This window comes from Cryptomeria japonica, chromosome 4 (genome assembly GCF_030272615.1).
Source record: "Cryptomeria japonica chromosome 4, Sugi_1.0, whole genome shotgun sequence".
NCBI classification, from domain to species: domain Eukaryota; kingdom Viridiplantae; phylum Streptophyta; class Pinopsida; order Cupressales; family Cupressaceae; genus Cryptomeria; species Cryptomeria japonica.
Window position 1 is genome coordinate 554477356 of NC_081408.1, and position 23969 is coordinate 554501324.

At 35.2% G+C, this 23969-nt stretch overlaps 1 protein-coding gene across 5 annotated transcripts in view; it reads left to right on the forward strand.

The window, feature by feature from the left end:
- Positions 1 to 23969, forward strand: part of LOC131029433 (allantoinase) — a 275629-nt gene that overhangs the window by 167684 nt on the left and 83976 nt on the right. For 4 of the 5 annotated variants that reach the window (XR_009102774.2, XR_009102775.2, XM_057959907.2 and 1 more), the window contains exons 9-13: positions 389 to 531; positions 10957 to 11083; positions 14996 to 15151; positions 15242 to 15352; positions 20043 to 20153. Coding sequence is in view for 3 of the 5 variants with exons in the window: in XM_057959907.2 (XP_057815890.1) it covers positions 389 to 531; positions 10957 to 11083; positions 14996 to 15151; positions 15242 to 15352; positions 20043 to 20153 (648 nt within the window). In the remaining 2 variants the exon portion in view is untranslated. The remainder of the gene's footprint in view (positions 1 to 388; positions 532 to 10956; positions 11084 to 14995; positions 15152 to 15241; positions 15353 to 20042; positions 20154 to 23969) is intronic. The other variant, XM_057959908.2, reaches the window with a different exon arrangement.

The following is a 23969-nucleotide window of genomic DNA, read 5'->3' on the forward strand; positions in this document are numbered from 1 at the left end:
GTTGAGAATTCACATAAATGAGAATTTTTACATTTTTTCAATTTTTTTTCATATTTTCATACTTTTAAGGTAATCTCTCTAAGGTTTTACTTTATTGTTTCTATGCTCATGTTACTACTTTATGAGAAGCATGATTGTTGATGGTGAGTGTGTGAAAATGTTAAAGAATTCCAAACCATAAACTTTGCTAATTTTGTGGACTGATGAATTTTTAGACTTTCTTATCTTATAGATAAAACTTTCTTTTTGACAATAATACCATATGTTATAATAATCTACTTTATTATTTTGAATTTTACATGTATCCTAGAATATCTTAAATTTTTTGTTATATCTCCTAAGAAAACATGCTTAATAGTTTCTCCTTAACCCCCTTTTCCTCTTGCAGGAAGCTTTAAAGATATTAGCAAAGTATCAACGCCCTTTGCTTGTGCATGCTGAAACCCCCCAGCCTTCAGAAGAGAAAATAGAGACAGATGATAGCGAAAGAAGAATGTATTCAACTTATCTTAGAACTAGACCACCTTCCTGGTAAGCACTACAAGAAAACTTTATATCAATCGAATGAGTATATATTAAATAAACACTACACTTGCAAAAAATTTCAGGCTAAGCTTCAAATTTCTAACAATTCTTTTCTTCCACAATGTGGGCAGGTCATGCAAATATTATGGAAAACCATGCATATTATTTAAACTCATAAATTAGTTGTTTAATGTATTTAATTCAAGTATTGACTTCGCAAATCTTGTAAGATAATTCAATTTTATGTATCATAGTAGCAATAAAAATAGAAAAAAAAACTACTAAGTGACATTTTCCCCAAAAAACTCAATTTTTTGAATTAATGGTCAACCATGTTATTAGATCAATAAAATGCAATTAAATTTTTGGGAATTATTATTTTTGAAAAAAATTTGCATTTTTTGTCTATTAAAGCCACACTTTGGTCAATCTTTTAAAGTCATGTAATTCCCACAGTCCATAATGTTATATTTATTAAACTTTTGGATTAAATTGTGTGCAATATTTTTCATCATCAGCATTTCGGATCATACTTCATCATCCATCATCATGATGAAATAGCTAGAGAGAAAAAATGAGAGGATGAGACTAAATAGAAGTAGGGGGAGGATCCTAGAACTTTGAAGGGAGGGAAAGAAATCGCCCAAAAAAGAATTAAAATTAATTACAAACCACCTATAAGGATCCCCAAAGGATAAAACAGAAAAGGAAAATATCCACTAGAAAACTTGGCTAAAACCCATATAGATATAAAAAAATAGATAAGGCTTAACGTATGTAAAAATTATGAAAATATCAAAAAATTAGATAAGGCTTAACGTATATAAAATTTTTGATATCTCGACTTAAATATCAGATCTCAGCATAAAGGTTATTATATTTATATTAAGATATTAAAATATTATATATATAAGTTTTAAAATTTCAACTTATAAACATATAATATCTATAAATATTTAAGTTTAGATATGAAAAGTTTATAATCATATTGACATAAAAATATCAATAATACAAAACAACATAAATATACAATACAAATAAATATTAGCAACACAAATGAATATCACAGCATAAGCATATAATAATTACAATACAAAATTACCAAAATTATCTACTTAACCAAGTAATATCTATGCACATTTAATATAAATAAATATCTATTAATAGGTCAACTTGAATATGAAAATCAACAAATAAATATCAATATTAAAGTAAATAATATACCAAATATATAAAATTAAGAAGAGAAATAATATAATAGACAAAACAACATAGATAAAAGACAAGACACAAAGATAAATTAATAAATTATCAATAAACATATTACACAAATAAATATCGATAAAACTAATAAAACTCAACTTAGACATACATAAACAATAAATCATCGACTAATATAATAAAAAATACTCAACATAAACATATGATACATATGAATATGTATAAAGCATTTTAAAAATAATTAACATTAATGCTCTACACAATATGCGAAGAAAGGAAGGCATCCGAATGTTTAGATGAGCAGAATAAATTGATTGAAATCCCTTTAGAGGCAACTCACAAGTGCAACACAAAGACTGAAAAATCCTTTCAGACCATAGATCTTTTAGAGAAGCCTCATAAGATGTGGGAATGTTAGAAGAATTGGCAGTAATTTTCTGTTTTATTGGCCCCAGAGTTGATAGGAAGAAAATTAGGGCTTTGATTTATGAGAAATGGAAGACGCTCGAGATTGTTAAATTCTTTCCTAAAGGCTCTTTTGTGGTCATTTTCGTATTAGCGAAAGAAAAATCAAGCGAACCACTACCCTATCCACCCTAACCAAGTGGACCCAACAAGCTATCCCGAGAAAAATCCTCTAAAGTGCCAAGGCCATAGGCTTAAGTGGTGATTGGTTTGAATCAGGGCTCAACTATGAAGATGATTTGATGTATGCCCTACTACAACAAGGGTTCCTCTACAACATAGTGGGGTTAAATATATGATGAGTGACTGATATGTACATAGAGAGTGACTCACACCCACCCCATTCTAGTGCATCCCAAATAGAAAAGATATGCCAATGTATTGTACACTACATTCATTCATTTATCGGTCTTTTGCACTAGTTGGGATGGTGGCAAGCAATGGGGTCAAGTGTGCATTGATGAGATGGGTAGAGGATTTGGTGTATCCCATACTACATCAGGGTTCCACTCTCCAGCCCAAGAGTCATATGTGCTCAAGAGAGATTTCCCAAGTACTGGATCTACCTAGCCCAATGGATTCCAACCTATCGTCACCTTTAGGCAACCGGAAAGGATTCTATTCACCCAGGAAAAAGTAGCGTCTAACACATATCATCTTGTGACCTTTTAGTGATATTATCATCTATCTTCTTTACAACCTAGGTAGCACATGACATCTATCACCCCTATGTTATAGGTTACTGCCAACATACCCTCCTAACACAATGGTTAGCTACGGTTACTATTACTCGCACGATAGGGTAATTACTTGCACAACCGTTCCCATATCATATCCAAGGTAGCCCTTGAAAATTATTCACCTTCGTCGACTAGGTGAAAGCTAGCTAATTCCCTATCAATGGTCCAAACATCGATCATTAACACAATCTAATGATTGCCTAACACTACTCTAGTATCTTGGAGGTTCATAGTTGGGTTCTCTCTAACTCAAAACTTATCGATAACTAATGGAAAAGGACACAAATTAGTGGCATTCTAAGTTGATTGGTGATTTGATTGAGAATTAGTGTCGAAAATCAATCCTAGCATACGTTTGCTGAGACCAAAATCAGCCAACCCTCTAATTTTAGGTGATTGGGTTGTTCACCCTATACCACTAAAGGTGTATGAGGGTATACATGATCTATTTATATGTTCCTTATTACTTCCTTATTCCTTCCAAAAGATACTAGCACACCGAATAACCATTGACAATTTCCTTGTGATGTGCCAGCTAGCACTACAGGTGTCAAAATCATTTTGAAGGTGGGTCGATTCTGTAATGTCCCCTTCTCAATGATGCACTTTCAGTGGTCCATTGGCCTACTCCTGAGACCCGTAGGCTATGTGGAATGAAGAATTAGGGTTTCAAACGATGGTGAGGCGAGAACTTACTATTTTTAGAAAGTTAGGGGTTGGCTGTTTGGATGATGTTGTCCTACTGAGCTTTCCATGCTCTGTCACTGGGTGTGAAGATCATGCTTTTCGGAGCAGTAATTCATGACTTACTATTTTTTGTAAGTGGCAGTATGGAGTATTTCTATTTTTGGCAGTGGACAGGGTCCTGGTCTTGCAGCAGTTCTTTGGTCTTCTTTACTCCGCTTCATCCCGGTTTCTGTTAATGATCAGTATGGGAGTCATAAGTAATTTAATTAAATATTATTTCCTTGTCAAAGGTTTAATATTTAAATATTTGCAGTTCCTGATTAAATGTTGAGGATGACTTAGGGAAAAATAATTAATTGATATCCATGTGTTATTTCCTAAGTCAAAAGGCGAATTTGTTGGTGGCAATTTAGGAGGATTAAACATCTCTTGTTTAATGTTTAATATTGAAAAAAGAAGCCACCATAAGGCAAAGTTCAAACTTGCCTAGGAAAGGTAAGTGGGCGCCATGTTGGTGGAGACATAAGGCGAAATGAAAGTGAATTTGAGTGGAGTTTGGGCACCATTTGCATTTGCATTTGCATTTGCATTTGGGGAGGCGTGAAGTTATAAATATGAGCCTTAGGCTCTCATTTTGGCATCTTGAAAATTTGCATCATTATTCTGCGGGATTGGCGTATGAACTTTGAAGCTTCAAAGTGCGGCCCCCTAGTGTTTTCCAGTTTTGTACTTGAGATATAGTACTGTTGATGTGTCTAAAATCATTGAACTTGCGACTTCATCCGGCCAACATAGAATAGAATGTACTCGCTGAGTATCCTATCCTCTCTTGAGATAAGGAAATCTCTAATGCTGGTTTTGTTGATCAAAGGGGACGACCTCAAGGTTTTGATTGTTAGGTCTTGACTGTGGGATTACTCAGTGATTGATGTGATTTGCTGGGGGCATAAGGGGACTTACGATTTGCAACAAGCTAGCTTGTTGTGATTCTCAAACTACAAAATAAAATCAAAAGGGAAGGGATGGGAGATCTAAAACTAACAACATGGGTATGCGGGTAGACGGATTCAACATAACCGATTCCTGCTTGGCCAGAATAGCTCACAACCTTGCAGGAACGGTGCAATCTTCAGGGGGACTTGGAAGATTTTCAGACTGCAAACGCACGGCTAAGTAGCCAATTCTGGTGCAGCTCAGACGGACACCTGCAATTGAACTAAGCACAATCAAAGGCTCAGGTTAACCATACAAAAGGATACACAATCAATATATCCTCAATGGTATGCGCCTGAATCTATCAAATACCTGCACACCCAAAATAGAAAGATCTATCTAAAATGCTGAAAGAAACCATGCAAACAGGATGAAAACAAGACAATAAACACCAAATCAATGTTTATATATTGATTTCAACTACCTTTTACAACAATTTCTGCAGCATCTCTATGCTACTGCCTAAAATCTAACCTATTCTAACTTCTAAGATCCAACTCTCTCACCAGAGTCTAACTATCTAACCATCTAACGAAAATCTCTAACCCTTTACAAAAGAAAGGCCTCTGCCTTTAATAGATTTTACAATATTGAATCAGAGGCTAGGATTGACTACATCCAAGGGCTGCAACCTGCCATCTAGAAGCTGGTAGCTTTAACCCATGCCCATTAAATTCTCACTCATCCATTCAACCACAATCTCAACTACCTGCCACTGTTTGGCTTCAATTTGAGTCTATCCGGTAGTTGGACATAACTGTCCACAATTGACTTGTTTCCCCTTTCTTTCAAAATATCTGAGTGGGGCCTACAAGCAGTTTTACAATAAAACAGTTTTAGCTTTTTAGAAACTAAATTCCTGGAATTAAATCCAGCGGTGCACTTTTCTTGAGAATGCATAGACTTGCTGCATTCAGAGTGTTCTTCGATCTTTGGTCCCGGTGGTGGACTTCAGCTTGTTGTTCGGGTGGTATGCTTCTCAATGTTTCATCGCTTTGATCCTGCAGTCCATCTTTTCTCCTCCAGCTTCCAGCGCTTGGCCTTGGTTGCGATCCCTCTTTGATTTGCATTTTCAGGCCTTCGCCTAGTTCTCTGCGATGGCGTCCTGCGACCTGCAAACGATCAACCTTATCTTAATAAATCAATTTGAAAAACATTAAATTTTAAATGTCTGGCTTTGAGAAGCTCTTTGTGAGATGTATCTTGAATTTTTTTTGCTTTCTCCTCTAGAAATTCGGGACCTTTTGGCAAGACTCGACTCTTACGCCAAATTGCGAACGCTTTTAAAATACTTTTTCCTTTTACTTGGAAAAGTTCAGGGGTTTTTGAGCCCTTTGCAAGGTTTTAAACTTTAATACTTATGCACCTTTCACCGAATTTCGGCATTTTGGACCCTTTTGCAAACTTCTAAAATATTTGACAATTTCGCCCTTTATGGCAAATTTCGGCGATTCTAACCATTTTGAAAACTTTTCACACTTAATCACCTTTTGCCAAATTTCGGCATTTTTACCCAGTTTGCAAACTTTTAAAACTTTTTCTGGTATTTTACCCTTTATTTGCCGAAATTCGGGATTTTAACACTTTTTGCAAGGTTTTTTAACTTTTGGCATTTTATCCCTTAGATCACGATTCTTCCCAATACTGCGATTTTCGTGTTGCATGCGAATTTCAGGATATGAGGGGGATTTTCAAACTTAAAACATTGCGACTCCGCCTTAGTTCGCGACTTCGGCATTTCGGAGGGTTTTTTCAAATTTTAACTTCGCGATTTCTTGTTTTATAGCCGAAGTTCGGCATTTAGGAGCCTTTTGCAAACTTCATCCTTTGACATTTTGCGATTTACCCTTAGGCCGAAGTTCGGCGATTTCATCACTTTTGCAAACTCTTTTAAAAAAAGGTTCACGATTTTCACATTATCGCCGAAAATCGGGGGCTGAGTGGCCTTTTTCAAACTTTGAAAAAAAAATCTGCTATATTGTTCCTAGATTCAAATTTCGGGCCTCTTGGGAGCTTTGCAAAGTTTTGATATTTTAACACTCTACGCTTTTATGCCGAAGTTCGGCGATTTGTGGCCCTTTGCAAACTTTTAACTTTTTGCATTTTGACATTTTATCCCTATTCACCGAATTTCAGGGTTTAGAGACTTTGCGTTTTCACCTAGGCATCCGAAAATCGGCCCAAAGGGCACTCTTGAAAAGGTTTTCAGTTTGCGATTTCCACCCCTACAATTTTGGGCTACAAGGCGAAATTCGGCTTAAAAGAATATTTCAAAAAGTTTATCATTCTCAACGTTTACTTGCTTTCGGCATATTTTCGGGATTCTGGCGTATTTTGCTAGTTTCAAATTCGGCCTAGAGAGTAATTTTGCGAGACTTGGTCTTTATTTCTCCTGCACAGGTTGACAAAAATTAGGGGGGCCCCTGTCAACTGACGGGGTGTGTGTGCGAGCACAACAAGTACCTAGCTGTGTGCTATAATCTATGATACTTTCATTGCATATTTCAGTGTTTTTGGAGTTTGGAGTGATTTCTGGAGTTGCTGGTTTCCCTGTGGCTGAAGCACGTTTTTTATCACACCTGTCTGCCTGAGTGACTGGTCATTCTGGGTACTGGTTCAATCTTCCTTCTTTCTGTTTGCGATTCATATTGTAAGTTTGTGGCACTTTTCTCTGAGTATTGAATTTAATAATGCAAATCGAAAATATCTAGCTAGGCATGGGTTTTAGAGGGTGCATTGGGATGCGTGCAAAGTAATTTGTGGTGTTTTTTGTAGCTTCCTTTTGGTTTGTCTTAGTTCTTGCTGGTCTAGTATTGATTTGGGAGTGATTTGCGGTGAATTGAGTGAGATTTGAGTGAGATATGAGTAATTTAGTGAGTTTATGGGTTGCTGGTTATGCATTTCCAGCTTGTTGTTTTTGATGTTGAAAGAGTTTCATGATCATTATCTCTTATTTTCAGCATTATTCTTCTACTCTCACTTCCCTTTTTATTGTAAGGTTAAGTATAGTACTACTAATCCATTTTGGATTGTAATCTCTTATCCTGCTGAAAAGTGGAAGAGGCTGGCTTGCTGCCTACATCTGATAATTTGTAATTCAGTCCTCCCGCTGCATAAGCGGCCGAGTGATGTTGGTTGTAATGGTCCTCCCATTGCATAAGCTGTTAAGTTGAGTAATTTGTAATTCAGTCCTCCCGCTGAAATATTGCGGTATAGTGATTTGTGTCTGCAGTATTGTTCTCTTGGCTGGTTCACCGCCAAGTTCCTTGCTTTCCCGCTGGATAAGCGGAAGGGGCTGGCTTGCCGCCCAGTATTGTATTTGCTTTATCATTTCCAACAGATTTGTGAGCTAATGAACCCCTTATCACCCTATGCTCTCACCTTCCTACATTGGGCACTTGGTGATCAGAAAGTGGAAGGGTTGCATTTTCAACAAGCTTTTAGATTATGTTTACTAACCTTAACGGGTTATGTGTTTGTTGGTAATTCTTATTGCACTTAAAAACAAAAGAAATTATACGGGATATTACAAATTCTCTCCCAAGGTTCCCATGCTCGCTCCCACATGGGACGACCAATAAGGGATGAGACAATAAAATAAAAATTCTCACAATTTTCCTTCACTCCACACTATGTCCCTTTACAAATCAATACTCCTTAATTCAAATCTAACCATAAAAGGCCAAGAACATGGGCGGTTGGCTAGAAATACTTGGAATCTCTTTCAATTTGGTATGGCCTAGAAAAAGCAAGACAAGATTCCACTAATTTATTATTTGAAACACAAATCTTCAATAAATTTGTAACTTCCATCACTCGTAAAAATAAATTTCAAATTGGAAGAATAATTCTCCTTTTAGCACAAATCTTCAAACTCAAATGTGAATCCTTTGTGAATCCACCCATATTGGCTAGGGAAGATCTTTCACTCTTGAAACCAATCTCTACTTGATGGTTTTCATCCTAGGGTGGTAGAAATCTGCTTTCAATAAGTGATTATATTATTTTTTGAGGGAATCTTTCTAGAATTTATATTTTATAATGTTTTAATATTTTTTTAGAAAAATATCATTTTTTTTTTTTTTTGGTAGGTAATAGGCCGAAGCCGCAATATTTTGAATTATTATTATTATATTATTATTATTATTATGTTTGATTAGATTGACCCTAGACCTTCCCCATTTTTATGGAAGGCCAAGAGTCACAGCTTAGAATTCCATTTTAGATGTCCCTATTGGGAATTGAACTTGGGTCTCAGAAAAATATCATATTATCTCTTTATAAGTTGACTATTATTTTAATTTACTTCGGAACTATATATGAGTCACTTATAATAAAAAATGATTATATTTTCGCATAGCCATCAAGTTGCAAAAAATACTAAAATGATCCAAATATGAATTCTGACCATGCCAAAATAACCTCAAGCTCTCAAGATAACAAACTTATAAAAAATTGGTGCTTTTCAAAAATAGAAAACTTCCCCAAGAAGTTTGGAGAGCTCTAGAATGTCAAAACTGCATTTGGAAAGTTCTATTGGACTCATTCTAATTTCTTGAACTCATTGCCACTCTTAGAATTCCCCTCTCAAAAAAAATGGAGCTCTCCAAGAAATTTGGAGTTCTTGAAGATACTTGAAATGCCATAATAAGGGGAATTACATAAATCAAAATATTTGTCCAAAGTTTATTTTCTTTCCTTACATTTAGGTTTATTCCCCTTGTTGATTCTAACAATTTTAGGGCTAACTTTTCTCTAATGGCCTTCATTCTTGCAAAGCAAATAATCATTGAGACCCCCCAAACCTTTAATTTCACAATTACGTTTATAGTTCCCCATATTAATTTCAATCCTCTTTGGTGCATATCCCAAAAGATTACAGAGATAAGCACTATCACATTCATATGGAGCAATGTTGCCTTTGTTTCTTCAATCATTAGAACCCTAACAATAGGGTTGAGTAACTAAAGAATAAAAGTCCACTATTGTGGAGAAATATTCTTAATAATCAGCCATCTCTGAATAGTGCAAACAAAAATTTCTTCATGTGAGGCCTGTGGAGACCACAAGACAACTTTAAATATTGACTTACCTATTTCCCAATGGTCTTTATTTAGAGTTCTCTTTTGCATATTATGGATCTTAAAATAGACTACAAACACACCTTTCTATATAATTTGATAGAATGATATAAACATATCAATATTACCCCAAACATTCAAGAGTCATCCATTGAAGAATTTTATTGATGGTAAGACATCTTTGTCCATGCATGCCATAAGAAATTGCAACACTTTTAATCTATCATCTTCTGTTTCAACATCTTGAATCATTTCCATATTAGGATCCATGTGGAGAGTTCTAAGAAAAGGAGGCAACTTACTATTTTGGCATTCTATAGATTGTTCATCTTTCATTTCACTTTTGTTTCCATCTCTCTTAAACTTTGACCTCAAATCTTGCTGCCTTCAGTACTTCCCTTCCATTCTTCGCATTCAAAACTTCTTTGTATGATTTCCTATTAGGGTTTAGATCTTGTTTTATTTTGTTGTCCATTCCAACAACTCCAATTAATATCACCTCCCCACAGTAATTAATTGCCTTGAGCTACACAGTCACACCAACCCTTGTAGAATTTGACTAAAAACTACCAAAACAAGTCCTGAAAAATCAATCACAAATCACTGCAAACATGTTAAATCAAATAAGAGAAATAGGACCAAATGAACCAAGCACGGTGTAGCTAGAAATATCGAATAATGGATTTGGATTGATCTTTCATTTCCATTTTCTTCAGAAATTTTTGCAATGTTGTTAAACATGCGATTTCTTTCAATGTGAAAACTCTTTTTTAAGGGAGTGTGTTTTACTTTCTCTAAATATTCTCACAATTATCATCTAGGTGAAAAAGATGTAGATTGTTCATATTTCATTAATGTTTGATTAATTGGAATCAATCATTGTAGAAATGTGAATGATGGAGTAAGCAACATGTTCTATAAAGTCAATGGTATCAAGAGAATCTAATGATAAAATATATTATCTGTTAAATATACATAGTTGAATAACTGAATGCTATAATTTTTAATATGTATTTTTCACCAAACAACATGCAAAGTATGTGTTAAAATTCAAGACTCCATGTGTCTTGTGGTTATTCCTTCATTTTAGTTATGATAATTCATCAATGACATCCATGACAAAAAAACAAGAAATCTATATTTTTTCTAGTTACCTTCTATGATTATATATATATATATGGTCTATTCAATGAGAGTTTTTTATCTAATGATGCTTTCACTTCATAATTTTTTCTCCTATGTAGGGAGGAGGAAGCTGTAAAGGAATTAATAGGAGTATCAAAAGATACCCTTTTTGATGGTCCTAAAGATGGAGCTCACATTCATATAGTGCATTTATCAGATTCAAGCGCTTCCCTTGACTTAATTAAGGTGAAGCAATAAAAAAATTATGAATTTGTTCCAAACTTTGATCATATAAAGAACTAAATAAATTTTATCTGGAAAAGTTAACAAATTGATTTTTTTTTTCTTTAGCTTTCTTTTCAATAGTGAATATTAGAGTAGCAATTTCAAACCAATTCAAATGTGCAATGGAAGACAAGATTTAATAGAAAAATTGATTCCTTGTATACTTGTTGTGAATGAACATATAGTCAAATAAATTTAGATTGTAATCTTTGTAGGGAAATTTTGATTTTTCAATATTACCCAATTGTATTATGATATTATCATTATCGAATGAATAATTGCTTCTGTATATGGTTTAAAGTCTATACAAGATTTGTGCCTTTTTTTTTGGTCAATAAAAGGCCAAAGCCTATATATATTAAATTAAAGGATAAAAAACATAGATAGAGTCTGACATTTAAAACAAAACCTTCAACTAGTTCTATCTACCTAGGAATATGAGTCTGTATCCTGACCAGGGCATATGAAACCAAAGATTTAACAATAGTATAAAATACTACAAAACTCTTTTGAGAATTCTTCAAAATATTCTCAGGAAAACCCACCATTTATGCTAAGAAACTTATGAAATCCAACAAAAGACAGAAATATGTAAAAGAGCCAGAAACATAGGGCCAAGCTCGAGCACCTTGATTAGTCCTCAGGAGCATGGGAGGTGGAAGGAGCAGCAGAACTAGGTCTCGAGCCAGAGGGGAGCCCCACCGAATCAATGCTTGGATTGACCCACCTGCTGCCAGTAGATGCATCTTTGAATTGGACGAATTGAAGGAGAGGACCTGTGGGGAAGCAAACCTCTACATCCTGCGGTTTTGGACCTTGATCTTCAACTATTTTCTGAATCTCGGCCACCCACTCATTAATCCTCTCTTCTGATGATGTTAAAGCAACTCCATCATTTTCCAGGTAATCTCTAATCCAGCCCTGTGTTTTCACTAATAGAAAATTTAGGTTAATATGATATTAAGGGGAATCTTTAAACAAAAAGAAAGAATTTATCCATGTGTGCAACTTATCAAACAAAGAGTAGAAGTAGAATCTTGTAAAACTACACCTAAATTCAGTTTTCAAATGGAAAAATCTTTTAGTATCATAAGCATATTTGTAGATGTCCATTAATATGTTGCAACCATTACAATCTAGTTTTTTTTGTTAGAGCTAGTGCTATTCGCATATATATAGTCCTCTTTCTAATATTTTAACAAATTCTGATTTTTTTACGATTTTTTTTGCAAACCAGAATCTTAACAAAACACTAAATAGCAACTCATAAAACTAGAATTCTAAAATCCTCTAAGCTGAACTGAAACCTCGATTCTAATGGACCATAATCCAAAAAAAAAATTGATTGCAATAATTCACATTGTAGAATTTTGTTTTTCAAAATAACCAGGAGACGAGGTACTTGGAGACTGGTATTGGTACTGATACGGCTAATTTTAAAAAATAGGAGACCGGGGTACTTGGAGACACCAAATTTTTTAATATAATTTAATAATTTCCAAAAAAAATCATGACATAGAACTTTGACATGACATGTATGAAAAATGTGGAAGCATTCACAATGCATGTGAACTAGTTTCATTGAACGCCATGCTTGTAGGATTTAAAATTTTGATACCAGATGTAAACAAATGGTTGCCATGATTTGCAAACCCAGCATTGGGCAACTTTCGTCATCATTTGGGAGTGTTCCACTCTTCTAAGGTGGCTTCAATGCATCCAACAGTGGATAAAGGATGGAAAACAATGTTTTTGTTCTGTTTTTAACCCTTTAACTTGCATTTTCTTAGAGGAGACATGCAGGAGATGGTCAAAAACCTGGCGGGAGACGGGGAGATGGCAAGAGACGTGGAAGTGATGTCTCCAGCCCAAAACAAAGTCTTTGGGTGCATGAAAAGTATCTAAGATGCGTCTCCATCTCCGAGATGCGTCTAAAGGGGGTGGAGATGCATCTCCCGATTACAAAGCTTTTTTTATATCAGAATAGTTAAATAACAATTAATTACAAAAATGTTGTAGACTACTTAAAATTCTAACAATAGAAGCCAAGTCTCAAGGTTGGCCATACAGCCATGTCAAGTCCCAAAACCCATAGGTCCACAATCCTAAAACTTCAAGGCCAAGGGTTGTCTTCAATAAGGTAAAGAAGAGTTCATCAATACATTGAGGATGGTTGAAGTTCTGCAACGAGAGTGGATAAAATCTCCTACACTTTGGGCTAAGTTCCCAAAGTTCTCCTCAATAGACTTTTTGCATCAATTAAAATGTAACAATGAATAGAACAAACAACAGCCATGGCCAATTCTACACCTAAACCCAATTTTAGTCACTAGATTAAGTGTAGCTATATGCAAAATACCTCTATATAGATGATCACACATTTTGCACATGCACTTGTATATAACAGTAGTGTTTCAATCCCCTAAGATGGTTTCATTTGTCACTCTTTACATAGTAACAAGGTGTAGTATGCATATTCAGACTCGACTCTATTTTGTGACACATCAAAAGGTGTGAATTAAAACATTAACAACTCTTTCGGATGCAACACAATTGGAATATATGTTTGAGCACATACATTCCAATGCATGCAACAGTTGTCAATGCATAGATTGAGTGATCTTGTTTTTGTTCATTACAATCTTCAATTCTGTCACAAGCAGATCATAGGATCTAACTTATCTGCCATTACATTAAAGGAGTTTGATCCATAATCAAAGTGGATCATTGAGACTAAGGATCTTACTTTCATTGAGGATGATCTTGTGTTGGTTGATTAAGTTTGATCTTGAGGTAGCAGAAGTTGTTGTGGTTGAGGAGGGAAAGGTATGAGTAAGTCTTAGAGATGTTGATATCATCAATAACAAATAGACAAATATTATTGGTGCATCAACATTAAAGACCTATTTTAGGTTCTAGCATAGGTTTCCGTTTAACCATAGAGCTAACAAATGTTGGGTTGAGTGATGCAAGCTCTTCTTAGCCATATTTGTAGTTTTGATTTTTTGTTTTTGATGCCATGGATTTCATAATCCATTACTTTTGTATACATAAAACACTTGACAATATTTATTTATTTAAAAATGTTATTTCCTTTAGCTCAAATATGATTTTGTACTCATTTGATTGATGTACATTTCCATTCCTCAACTCCTCATATAGGCTTTTTTAGGAAAAATAATTTTTTTTTCTTTTTTTCTTCTCCTTTTCCTGCCAACATTATTTTGGAAAAGTGTTTAAAATATTATTTTTTCAATATTACTTTTGGAACCTATTTTTAATGACATTTTTTGTTCATTATTTATTAATAAAACATTAAGTTGTTTTTTAATGAAATAAAGTTACTTTTTAGACAACTTAAGTTAAATTTATTAAATTATTTCCATTGCACGACCCCATTAGCCTTAGGGAAACTAAATAATAGGCTAAGGGTCTCCTTATGACTTACCCTTGGATAGGGAACATAACAATCTTTGTGTTGAAAACAAGATGCAATGACTTTCTTTACACTAGGTTTCTAATCTATTTTACTCTGTCTCACTAAGCTGTGTCAATAAACATCTGACAGAATTGCTCCTCTTGAAATTCTAAATTCTACGAATCTTCATTTCGTATGTTATAATATTTACTACTGCCTACAAAAGAATTTTTTCTTATATACCAGAGATAATCTTGTACCTTTTTGTTTCTCTTGAAGAAAATAGATAATCTTGTATCTATTTTAATTTGAAGAATGCTTAACATATAGATAAATGTTTTGACTCTAAGATTCTTCTCACTAGAAACTCATTATAGTAGAAATGAATACAGTTAGAACTTATTTAGGCAAAGAAGGAATCTCTTTTGAAATTGATAGCTTTTTCTTTGGTTCAGGAAGCAAAAGAAAGTGGTGCAAGGATTAGTGTGGAAACATGCCCACATTATCTTGTATTTTCTGCAGAAGAAATAAGTGATGGGGATACGAGGTTCAAATGTGCACCCCCTATAAGAGATGCTCTAAACAGAGAACGTTTATGGGAGGCTTTGAAAGTATGTTTGGACAACCTTCCACAACCTTTTTATGACTTTTTCAACGTTTTTGGATTGCTATATATCAATTATTTTGTTTTTGGTTTGCAGGATGGGCACATAGACATGCTCAGTTCTGATCACTCACCTTCAAGTCCGGAGCTCAAACTTCTTGAGACAGGTGATTTTCTGAGAGCATGGGGTGGAATATCTTCCTTGCAGGTAAAGATGTGCTTTCTTTGATGTATTGGTTAAATGGAAATTTAAAGTGTTTCTTAACTGGAAACACAAGTAAGGCTGCTCAAAACTATACCCATAGCTAACTTTCATTTTATCATCAGATCCCTCCTGAAGTGATGTATCATAATCCAATGACTAGATGATAGTAACAAATTAAGGTTTCATGATAAGAAAGTCTTACAACTCCTCTTTTTTTTTCTCAATTTGTTTCTTAATTCCACCTCTTTTTTAATGAGGTAGAATTGTCGTGTTATCAGTGCACCCATGAGAAGTTGTGGTTTTGTAAACACTTATTTGTTTGAATTTATATAACTAATATTGACCAACCTTAATTATTTCTATAATGACACTCTCATTGGGTGTTGTATTTACCTACAAATGACTTTTGGAATTTGACCTTCAACTCACCTTTTGTACAACAACTTGCAATAATTGCTTCTTCAGAAGTGGTTGATGTTGTAAGAAGTAATCATAGCACACAGAAACCTGCTCCTGATTAATAAGACTCAACAATCAACTAATATGCCAGGGTTAGTTTATGACAATATTGGGTTTCAAATTGTTAGAATCAGATTACGGTACATCAGAATTAGTAAGTATTGTAAACACATATATGGCCAGTAGCCAAATCATGCCATGCTAATAATGCCTATATCTATAGAGAATTTTAAATCTTTCCTTTCCAATTGATCCAGCCAAGTTGTACATTGAACTCCATGGGTACAAATATACAAGAGTTTTATGTAGGTTATAGACACTTGAGGAAAGCAGCATATTGTATAAAATTAAAAATATTTTGAGTTTTAACTTCCAAATATGACACAGCTCCTATATTTTGCACGAGTAGTCATACTTGCACTTGCCCTTGAGCCTCAACCAAAACTATGCAAACCATCTTTCTATTACATTTACTTATGGAAAATCCCACATTCTTCAATTCGATTATCATTAGAGTACACAATACCTGATTAATCTCTGTTTTTTTGTAGTGTTTATTCATGGGAATAATATTTATGCTCATGTGTAAATGCACATTCAAAGAAAGAAAACTTCACCAAGAATAAGAACACCTTAAATCATATAATATCCAGCTTAGAACAAAATTCAGAATGATGAAATCTCTGACCTTAGTTGCAGCAATCAGAAATACAACCTCTAAGCTTTATTGCAGCAACAGAAATACAAAGCTTTCATTTTACATTATATGTAAATCTGGAAGTATCGTGACAGTCTTAAGAAGGCACACCCACATCCAAGGAAGATGCTCATACAGTCCAAAACCCGATTCAACTCTCACGTCCTTGGTAGTAATACTATGACCATTATACAGCAGCTCGAAAACTGAGGATATAGCCTTATGAACTTGCTGATAGGGAAGTTTGTACTTCTGTCAACACAGAATAAAATACACAAAGTATATCCTATTCTCTCTTGAATAAGGTGATCTTATATGCCTTTAAGTTGTCCAAATAAGACAACCTCAAGGATTCTAATGTCAGGCCTTGACTACACCTAGGTTAACTCAGTGGTAATTTGATTTGCTGGTAATCACGAGAGGACTTATATGTCTGTTCTCTGGATAAAATTTTCAGAATCACTGTTGCAGACAACTTTTCTAAATCTAGAACTTCTTAAACATCAGATTTTTAGGATGCTAGATGCTTATATAAGCAACTTTTCGGGATTGATTCAAAAAGAAATATCAAAAGGTAAAGGTTCAGAAAGCTAATCTAATCCTAATGAAACAGTTCCTAAATCAATAGACAAAACCCTAGAAAACAAACCTAGCTTCGCCAGAAAACACAACTAAGCAAAGGCTGATGCAATCTTCAATGGTATAAATAGATTTTCAGACCACCAATATGCATATTGAACCCATAACACAATGGAATCCAACACATATATTTAGCAATTGAACTAAAGGTTAAAAAACGTTCAGACTAACCATGCACAAAAATTAACAGTCAACTAATCCCCAATGGTATGAATAGGGTTTCATCAAATATTGATTAACAGCAATACAACAAAGCACAAATATATCTGACCTTAACATGATGAAGACAATAATCCATTTTATACATTATGATAATATTGAGTCTTGAATCTTCACAAAGAACCACCCCTTGACTTATGCAGGCCACTCCAACAAGTCAAAAAGGGTTTTTACTACTTGTTGATGTGTTTTTTACGCACATGCATGTAATGTGATACGGTGGAGAGAAATAAGAGGGGGGACTGATAGGAAATGTTAAGGGTAGCTGCTACGTGGAGAAAGAGGGGGTTGGAGGAAAGGGGGACATAAGGGATATAAATAATGGAAGTAGGAGATATGTGGGGTTAGGAGGTATAAGGGATAGTGGATGGAGTTAGGGGAGGTTGGGGAGTAAAATGTGATGGGAGGTATAAGGGGGTAATGAAAGGGTAGAGGGGGTGCAGGTTATACTGGGATGAGACTTAAGCTAAGGGAAGGAAGGTGGGATAGGATAGGATAGGGGTAGGGGTAAAGTGGTAGGTAAGGGAAGTAGAAGGGTAAGGGGGTGTGAGATGGAGGTAGAGGATATAGGTGTGAGGTTATAGGTGAAGGGTAGGGGATGAGTATGCTAGGATGGGAAGAGGGTTAGGCAGGTGAAGGTAGGGAGGTGAATGAGATGGAAAGGGTGATGGAGGTAAAAGTAAAGATAGTGGCAGGGGTAGGTTAAGGATGTGGGATGGAAGTTAGGAAATATAAGGTAGGGTAGGTAAAGTAGGTTAGGATATATGGGGATGGTTGAAAGGAAGGATAGATGGAGTATAGAAAGGTAGGTGGGTAGAGGATATGGTAAATGGAAGAGAAGCGTGGTAGGGGAGGTGGAAATGGAAGGAAATGGAATGATGAAATGGTGATGGCAATGATGAGAAATAGAAGTGGGAGTGATTGGGTTTGGGCATCCACTAACAGGATTGGAAGAAGTGGAAGGGATTATGTCTTGGCTGGGCAAAGGGAGTGTTGAACCTCACTTCATCTCAAAGAGAGAGACTTGGCTAGCTTCTGAGCAACTACATGTCTTACAAATGAAAGGCTAATAGCAAAGACTCAACAACAACTAACAACTAAGCTAAGACGACTAACCTAGAAAGCGAAAAAGTGGAGGTCCCCATTTGCAATGGGGCGATGTGTGAATACATCACAACACCACCCACATGACTCTTTAGATTTTAACAAATCTGAAGTTATCTTTACTCTCCTTTGGACACCATATACTCACTCAACCTGCCTTTGAAGTTTGACACATAACTGTCTAGGGAAAGCAATAACCACCAGCAAGATAGGTGAACACTCATAAGCCCTTAATGCCAATCAGTTTACAAGTAGATCTCATGTAAAGAAAAGGGAACAGCAAAATGGAGAATATATTTATGCCAGCCAATTCTTAGCATTTTCCACACCGACACCCCAAGAATGTCGACCAAGTTTTAAATTCCCGCTTTAAATAATTCATTAAAGTCCAAATAATAAAGTGACTTAAATATTTCACTTAAGTCACTTTAAGTTGCTTACTTAATTACCCTTCAAATGTACCTTATTGGATAACATTAAATAATTAATTTAATTTATTCCCTTACGACCTTACTTCGCCTATGGGAATTAAATAGGCTGAGTGGTCACTCCTAATTACTCCTCGAGAGGGGACATTACAAGTACTCAATCTTTGGGTTTTTGCAAGTGGTGAATTTGGGTTGTTCTTATGCGTCACTTTTGTAGGTTGGGGTCATTAAATTTGCCCTTGCAAAATTTGTCAAACTTTTGCCATAATTAGATAGACACGTTGCATGTCATTTTTCAAGTCTTAGTACATGCAACAAGCTATTGTTGAAGAAAAATTTCAGATTCATGTGTAGAGATATTGCCCGTGAATCTTATGCTGCAAATGATTGATCTCTAGCTTGGGGGGACTCTATCGAATTGTTAAGAGAATAAATTGCATGTATATTTTTCATGTGTAATAAATCAAATCTGATTTAGTGTTGAGTTAATCCTTGTGTAAAGACTGAATCTGAGAAGTTGAGTGTGTCTAATTTGAGTTGTTGCAATCTTTGTGTGAGTTGGGTATTAAATTTGTAAAGTTGAAATGTTGTGGTTGTTTCTATGTAATTCTCTGCTGCATGCAAGGTTGCCATTCATTTTCCCCCCTATGTTTAACTACATCATGACCTCACTTGGAGAATCAAAGGACATGATGCTTTTTTGTATTAGATTCATGGGGATAAACTGTCAATTAAGGTGAAAATAGGAAGTTTACTGTTTGCAGTTTAATTGAAAAACCATGGGAGCAAGTTAGAAAAAAGCATGTTATTATAAGAATGCACAATGCATCCTTTGGTGTTTGAGCTTGATGGTTTATAAATTTCTATATCTAAGCTGATCTCATGAAGAAATACAAACCAAATAAATGCATGCTCATTTAAACCATCTATTTTTATCGTAGGCAATAGTATTGGTATCTATGTAATGTGTCTCATTGTTAAATAAGTAGCAATTTTATGAATGTTTCCTCTTGGGCCAAACCGGTACCATCCTTTTACTTAGTATTTATTGGAGAGGAAACATATAATGAAATTACCCTAAGCAAACATGATCCATGTGATATCTTTTTCTTCAATTGAAAATGTCTAGAATGTATCTCGCATGCAGTTTGGTCTTCCTGTTACATGGTCATATGGGCAGCAGCACGGTCTACAATTAGACCAGCTATCAGAATTATGGAGTCATCGACCTGCCAAGCTTGCTGGTCAACATAAAAAGGTACTAATGAAAATCTAAACTGTCAGATCATCCAGTATAGAAGGAATGCACTTAACAATCAATGAAGTTGCCACTCATTCTTATTTGGAAAGAACTTTACAATTTTTCCTCGATGTTAATGTTTTATGTTGGTATGCAGTAAGGCTAATTCATTTCTTCTCTTATGTTCAATCACAGCATCTAGAGTTGAATATAATGATAGGACAATGTTGTTCAAATGGGACATAAAACAATATTGAATATTGTCACATAAGTAGAAATGGAACAAAATTATCTTTCATGTTTATTACTGCTTACATATAACACATGGTTCTTTGGATTCTGAGAGAGCACTTGTATATGTATAAATTCATTTTTTTATGATTATCTTGAGATATGATATGGATAACATGCTGAAAGAAAGACAGAAATATAGTATAGTCATGCTCATACAGCTCCTCTCCTAGTTCTGTGTAAGAAACTAATACAAATGAATTTATATTGCCAAAAAAATTCACTTTTTTAACTTGACATTAAGTGCTGGAGGACACTAATGAAATCTTGATTGGCAAGGTCATACCAATGGTAGAAGCAGGGATGAGGGAATCTGTTGTCAGCAAAGAAGCTGTCATCAACAATGACAGTAATGTTGACAATGGTGGTGTCAATTGGGGTTACTTTTCATCTGTGAGACCCTTGGAGCCTAAGCTGGGGCAGTTTTAAGGTGAGGACTGCTGAAGTTTCACCCTTAATCTACCCCATCACCTTTTCCAAAATTTCCTTTTCTTCTTAACACTATGGAAATACTTTAGATCCTTCTTGGCATATGGCAAACATTTTGCAGTCTGTTCCTCAAGTACCTCATTTCTAGTCCTCCCACTCAACCTTCTTCATATTCATTTTCTTCCATTTTGCTCCCTTTTTTGCATCTTCAACGATTCCATTACAACCCTTGCTGCATTGCTCAAGAAGGCTTGAATCTACTGCTTCTGTTGTTCTGTATTCTTTTATGTCGTCTCCAACTAAGTATATTTTATTTTCAACTGTTTCCTCAATTCATCTAACTTTTATGCCAGCTGCTCCAATTATACTACTGAAGTGTCCGATTCTTGACTTTTATTCTTAGCATGCACTGAATATGGGCTTGGTACCATATCGATTGACATGCATTGGCAGTCTCTTCTTCTTTTTTATCTGCCTTGGCTGCTATGGGATACAGTTGTGCATGTTGGTTCATAAAGGCTCTCATCAATCACTTGTTAGGTGACAGCATTCGCAACATGCTAGCTGTTACTGGGCACCCCATCATCCTTCCTTGAGGAATAGAATAAATGCTTCCACAACTTTGTATAATTGATATAGCTGGAAAGTTGGTCGTCCCTTTTGCTTTAACACAAACTCATGGATCATATACATCAAAATAGTTTCCCTCTATTGGCGCTACTTTTCTCTACCCTTCAAATGCTCAATATCTAAATTTGGTCATCTGCTAGCCTCTTGTCAGTGAGAAAATTGGATGTGATGTTCATTTCAATCTTTAGGATTTTTTTGATTACTCCTTGAAGCATTTGCAAGATGGGAATAGAAAGATACTCTAGTTGTAGGAATACTCTAAAGTTTATATTGTGGCACATGGAATGTAGTTCGCTTTGTCAATAGTACCATATTCTTTACAAACAATGATGGCATACTTCTAGACAATGTTTTTAGCATGAGTGATAGACTTTGAGAAAGAATTCAATGATTCATAAACACCATGGATTATCCATTTGTAATGTCCCCTTCTCAGTTCTAGACTGATGGATGGAGTCTGAGCCTATTTTTGAAACCCGTAGGCTAACCAGATACTAAATTAAGGTTTTTGTCTTCAGGAAGGTTTTCGGAGAGATGTTTGCAGGAGTTCTATAGTTTGTGCTCTAGATTCTTTTTGGATTTTTTGTGAGCTTTAGGATGGTATAACATGCATTCTAATCAGAGAAGATTTTTGAATTTACTATTTTTAGTAAATTGCGACAGGCTGACGACTGTTTGCTTTATAGGGTTTTTCTGGGTTTTTTGAGAGCTCCAACGTGGTTTGACATGCAAATTCTTTGGAGATGATTTCCAGACTTACTATTTTTAGTAAGTCATGGCTGTTGCTCAAAATGTGATGAAAATGTCTTTTGACACACTATTTTAAGCAGTATGCTATTTATAGTAAGTACTATTTTTAGCAGTGCTATTTTTGGCAGGGGTTTTGCATCTCAGCTCGGTGGCTATGTCTAGCAGTGTTATTTTTGGCAGGATCCTGTGTTTGAACTTAGATGACTATTTTTTGCAATGCAGTTCAGTACCTTGGCCTCAGCTCGTTTTGGCAGTATTCAGTTTTGGAAGAAAAAGTATTTTTTTAATACTTTATTATTCCCCATGGCCTAGGCGTAAATTGTGTTGTGACTTCAAGGGGACACCATGGTGTTTTTAATTAAATTATAACTTAAAGGCAAGTTGGATGATTTTCTAAGTAGGATCGCCTAAGTTATATTATTATTTATAAATCATTGTTGAGCACTCACTTTACACGTTATTGGCAATTTTGATAAGGTGACTCTGCTATGATCTTGGACGACTTAGAGAAGGGAAATATTATTTTTATCCTAAGTCTATTTGGCGAAATATTCCACCTTCATATTGAGACACCAAAGTACAATTTCATCAATATTATTTTATGAGTTATATTTATCAAAAAGGGCGATTTTGGGTGAAAGAGAGATGGGCGAACTTCTGCAAGGAAATGAAATGAAATGCAATGCCAAATGTGGATGAAATGGAATGGCATTTGGTTTGGGTGCATTTGGAGAGCATTTGAATTTGGCTAGCAAAAAGTTATAAATACAGGCCTTGGGCTCTCATTTGGTATCCATGAAAGAAAATATAACGAAGTGTTGTTGAAATTTACATTGAGCTTCGGGGAAAGCATACCTCCTAGCATTTGCTGGATTTCTTGCTTGAGAGATAGCAACTAATCGAGCTTGAGACCTTTTTTCATTTAGGAGAGCAGATTGAAGGACAAAGATGCAGATTTGTGTGTCATTTTTAGAAGTGTGGAGTGTTTTCTGAGTTTTTCATGTTGCTGGTTCGTGTGTGCTGAAGGTGGTTTTTGTTCGTGGCTTCCTATGTGTTGGATGTGTGGTTTTGGGTATTGGCTCCATCTATTCCTACCCCTTGGGCGATGAAGTTCACCAAGTTGTAGCCTTTCAAACACTGATTTGGATTTTTGGTGGCAAGTTGAACTTTCCAGCTGGGTCGTACCTTTCCTGGGCTGCTTCGGGTTGCATGCAGATTGTTTGTGGTGTTCGCGGTGCAGGTTTGAGGTTCTATTTGTGTAGCCTATGTTATATCTCTCATTTGCTTTTGATTTTGTGCGATTCGGAGTTGATTTGGAGAAGTTATGAGCAATTTGGTGTGTCCGTAGCTTGCTGGTCTGTGTGTTTCTTGATGCGTGTTAGTGATTTTCAAGGAGAGTTTTTGGGTGTGAATAGTTAATGCCGGTTGGTGAGTGATTTCCTATTGTTGCTACAGCTGTAGAACTTGTTATCAACACTTGATTCTTCATTCTATATGTTTTGTAATGTTGGTAGTAGTACTAACCAAGGAAACAATAATCGTTTGGGGAATTAATTGGCAAAACAAAAGTATTAAGATTTTTTCAAAAAATCGGGAAAAAATCGGATATACAAAAAAACGTAAAAAATTGCAGAAAAATAATCAAAAACTACTTTTTTTATATATTTTAGGGTATTTCCATAGCATAGAGATATTGTAGGCAAATAAAATAGACACTTGAACACATGAATTGCA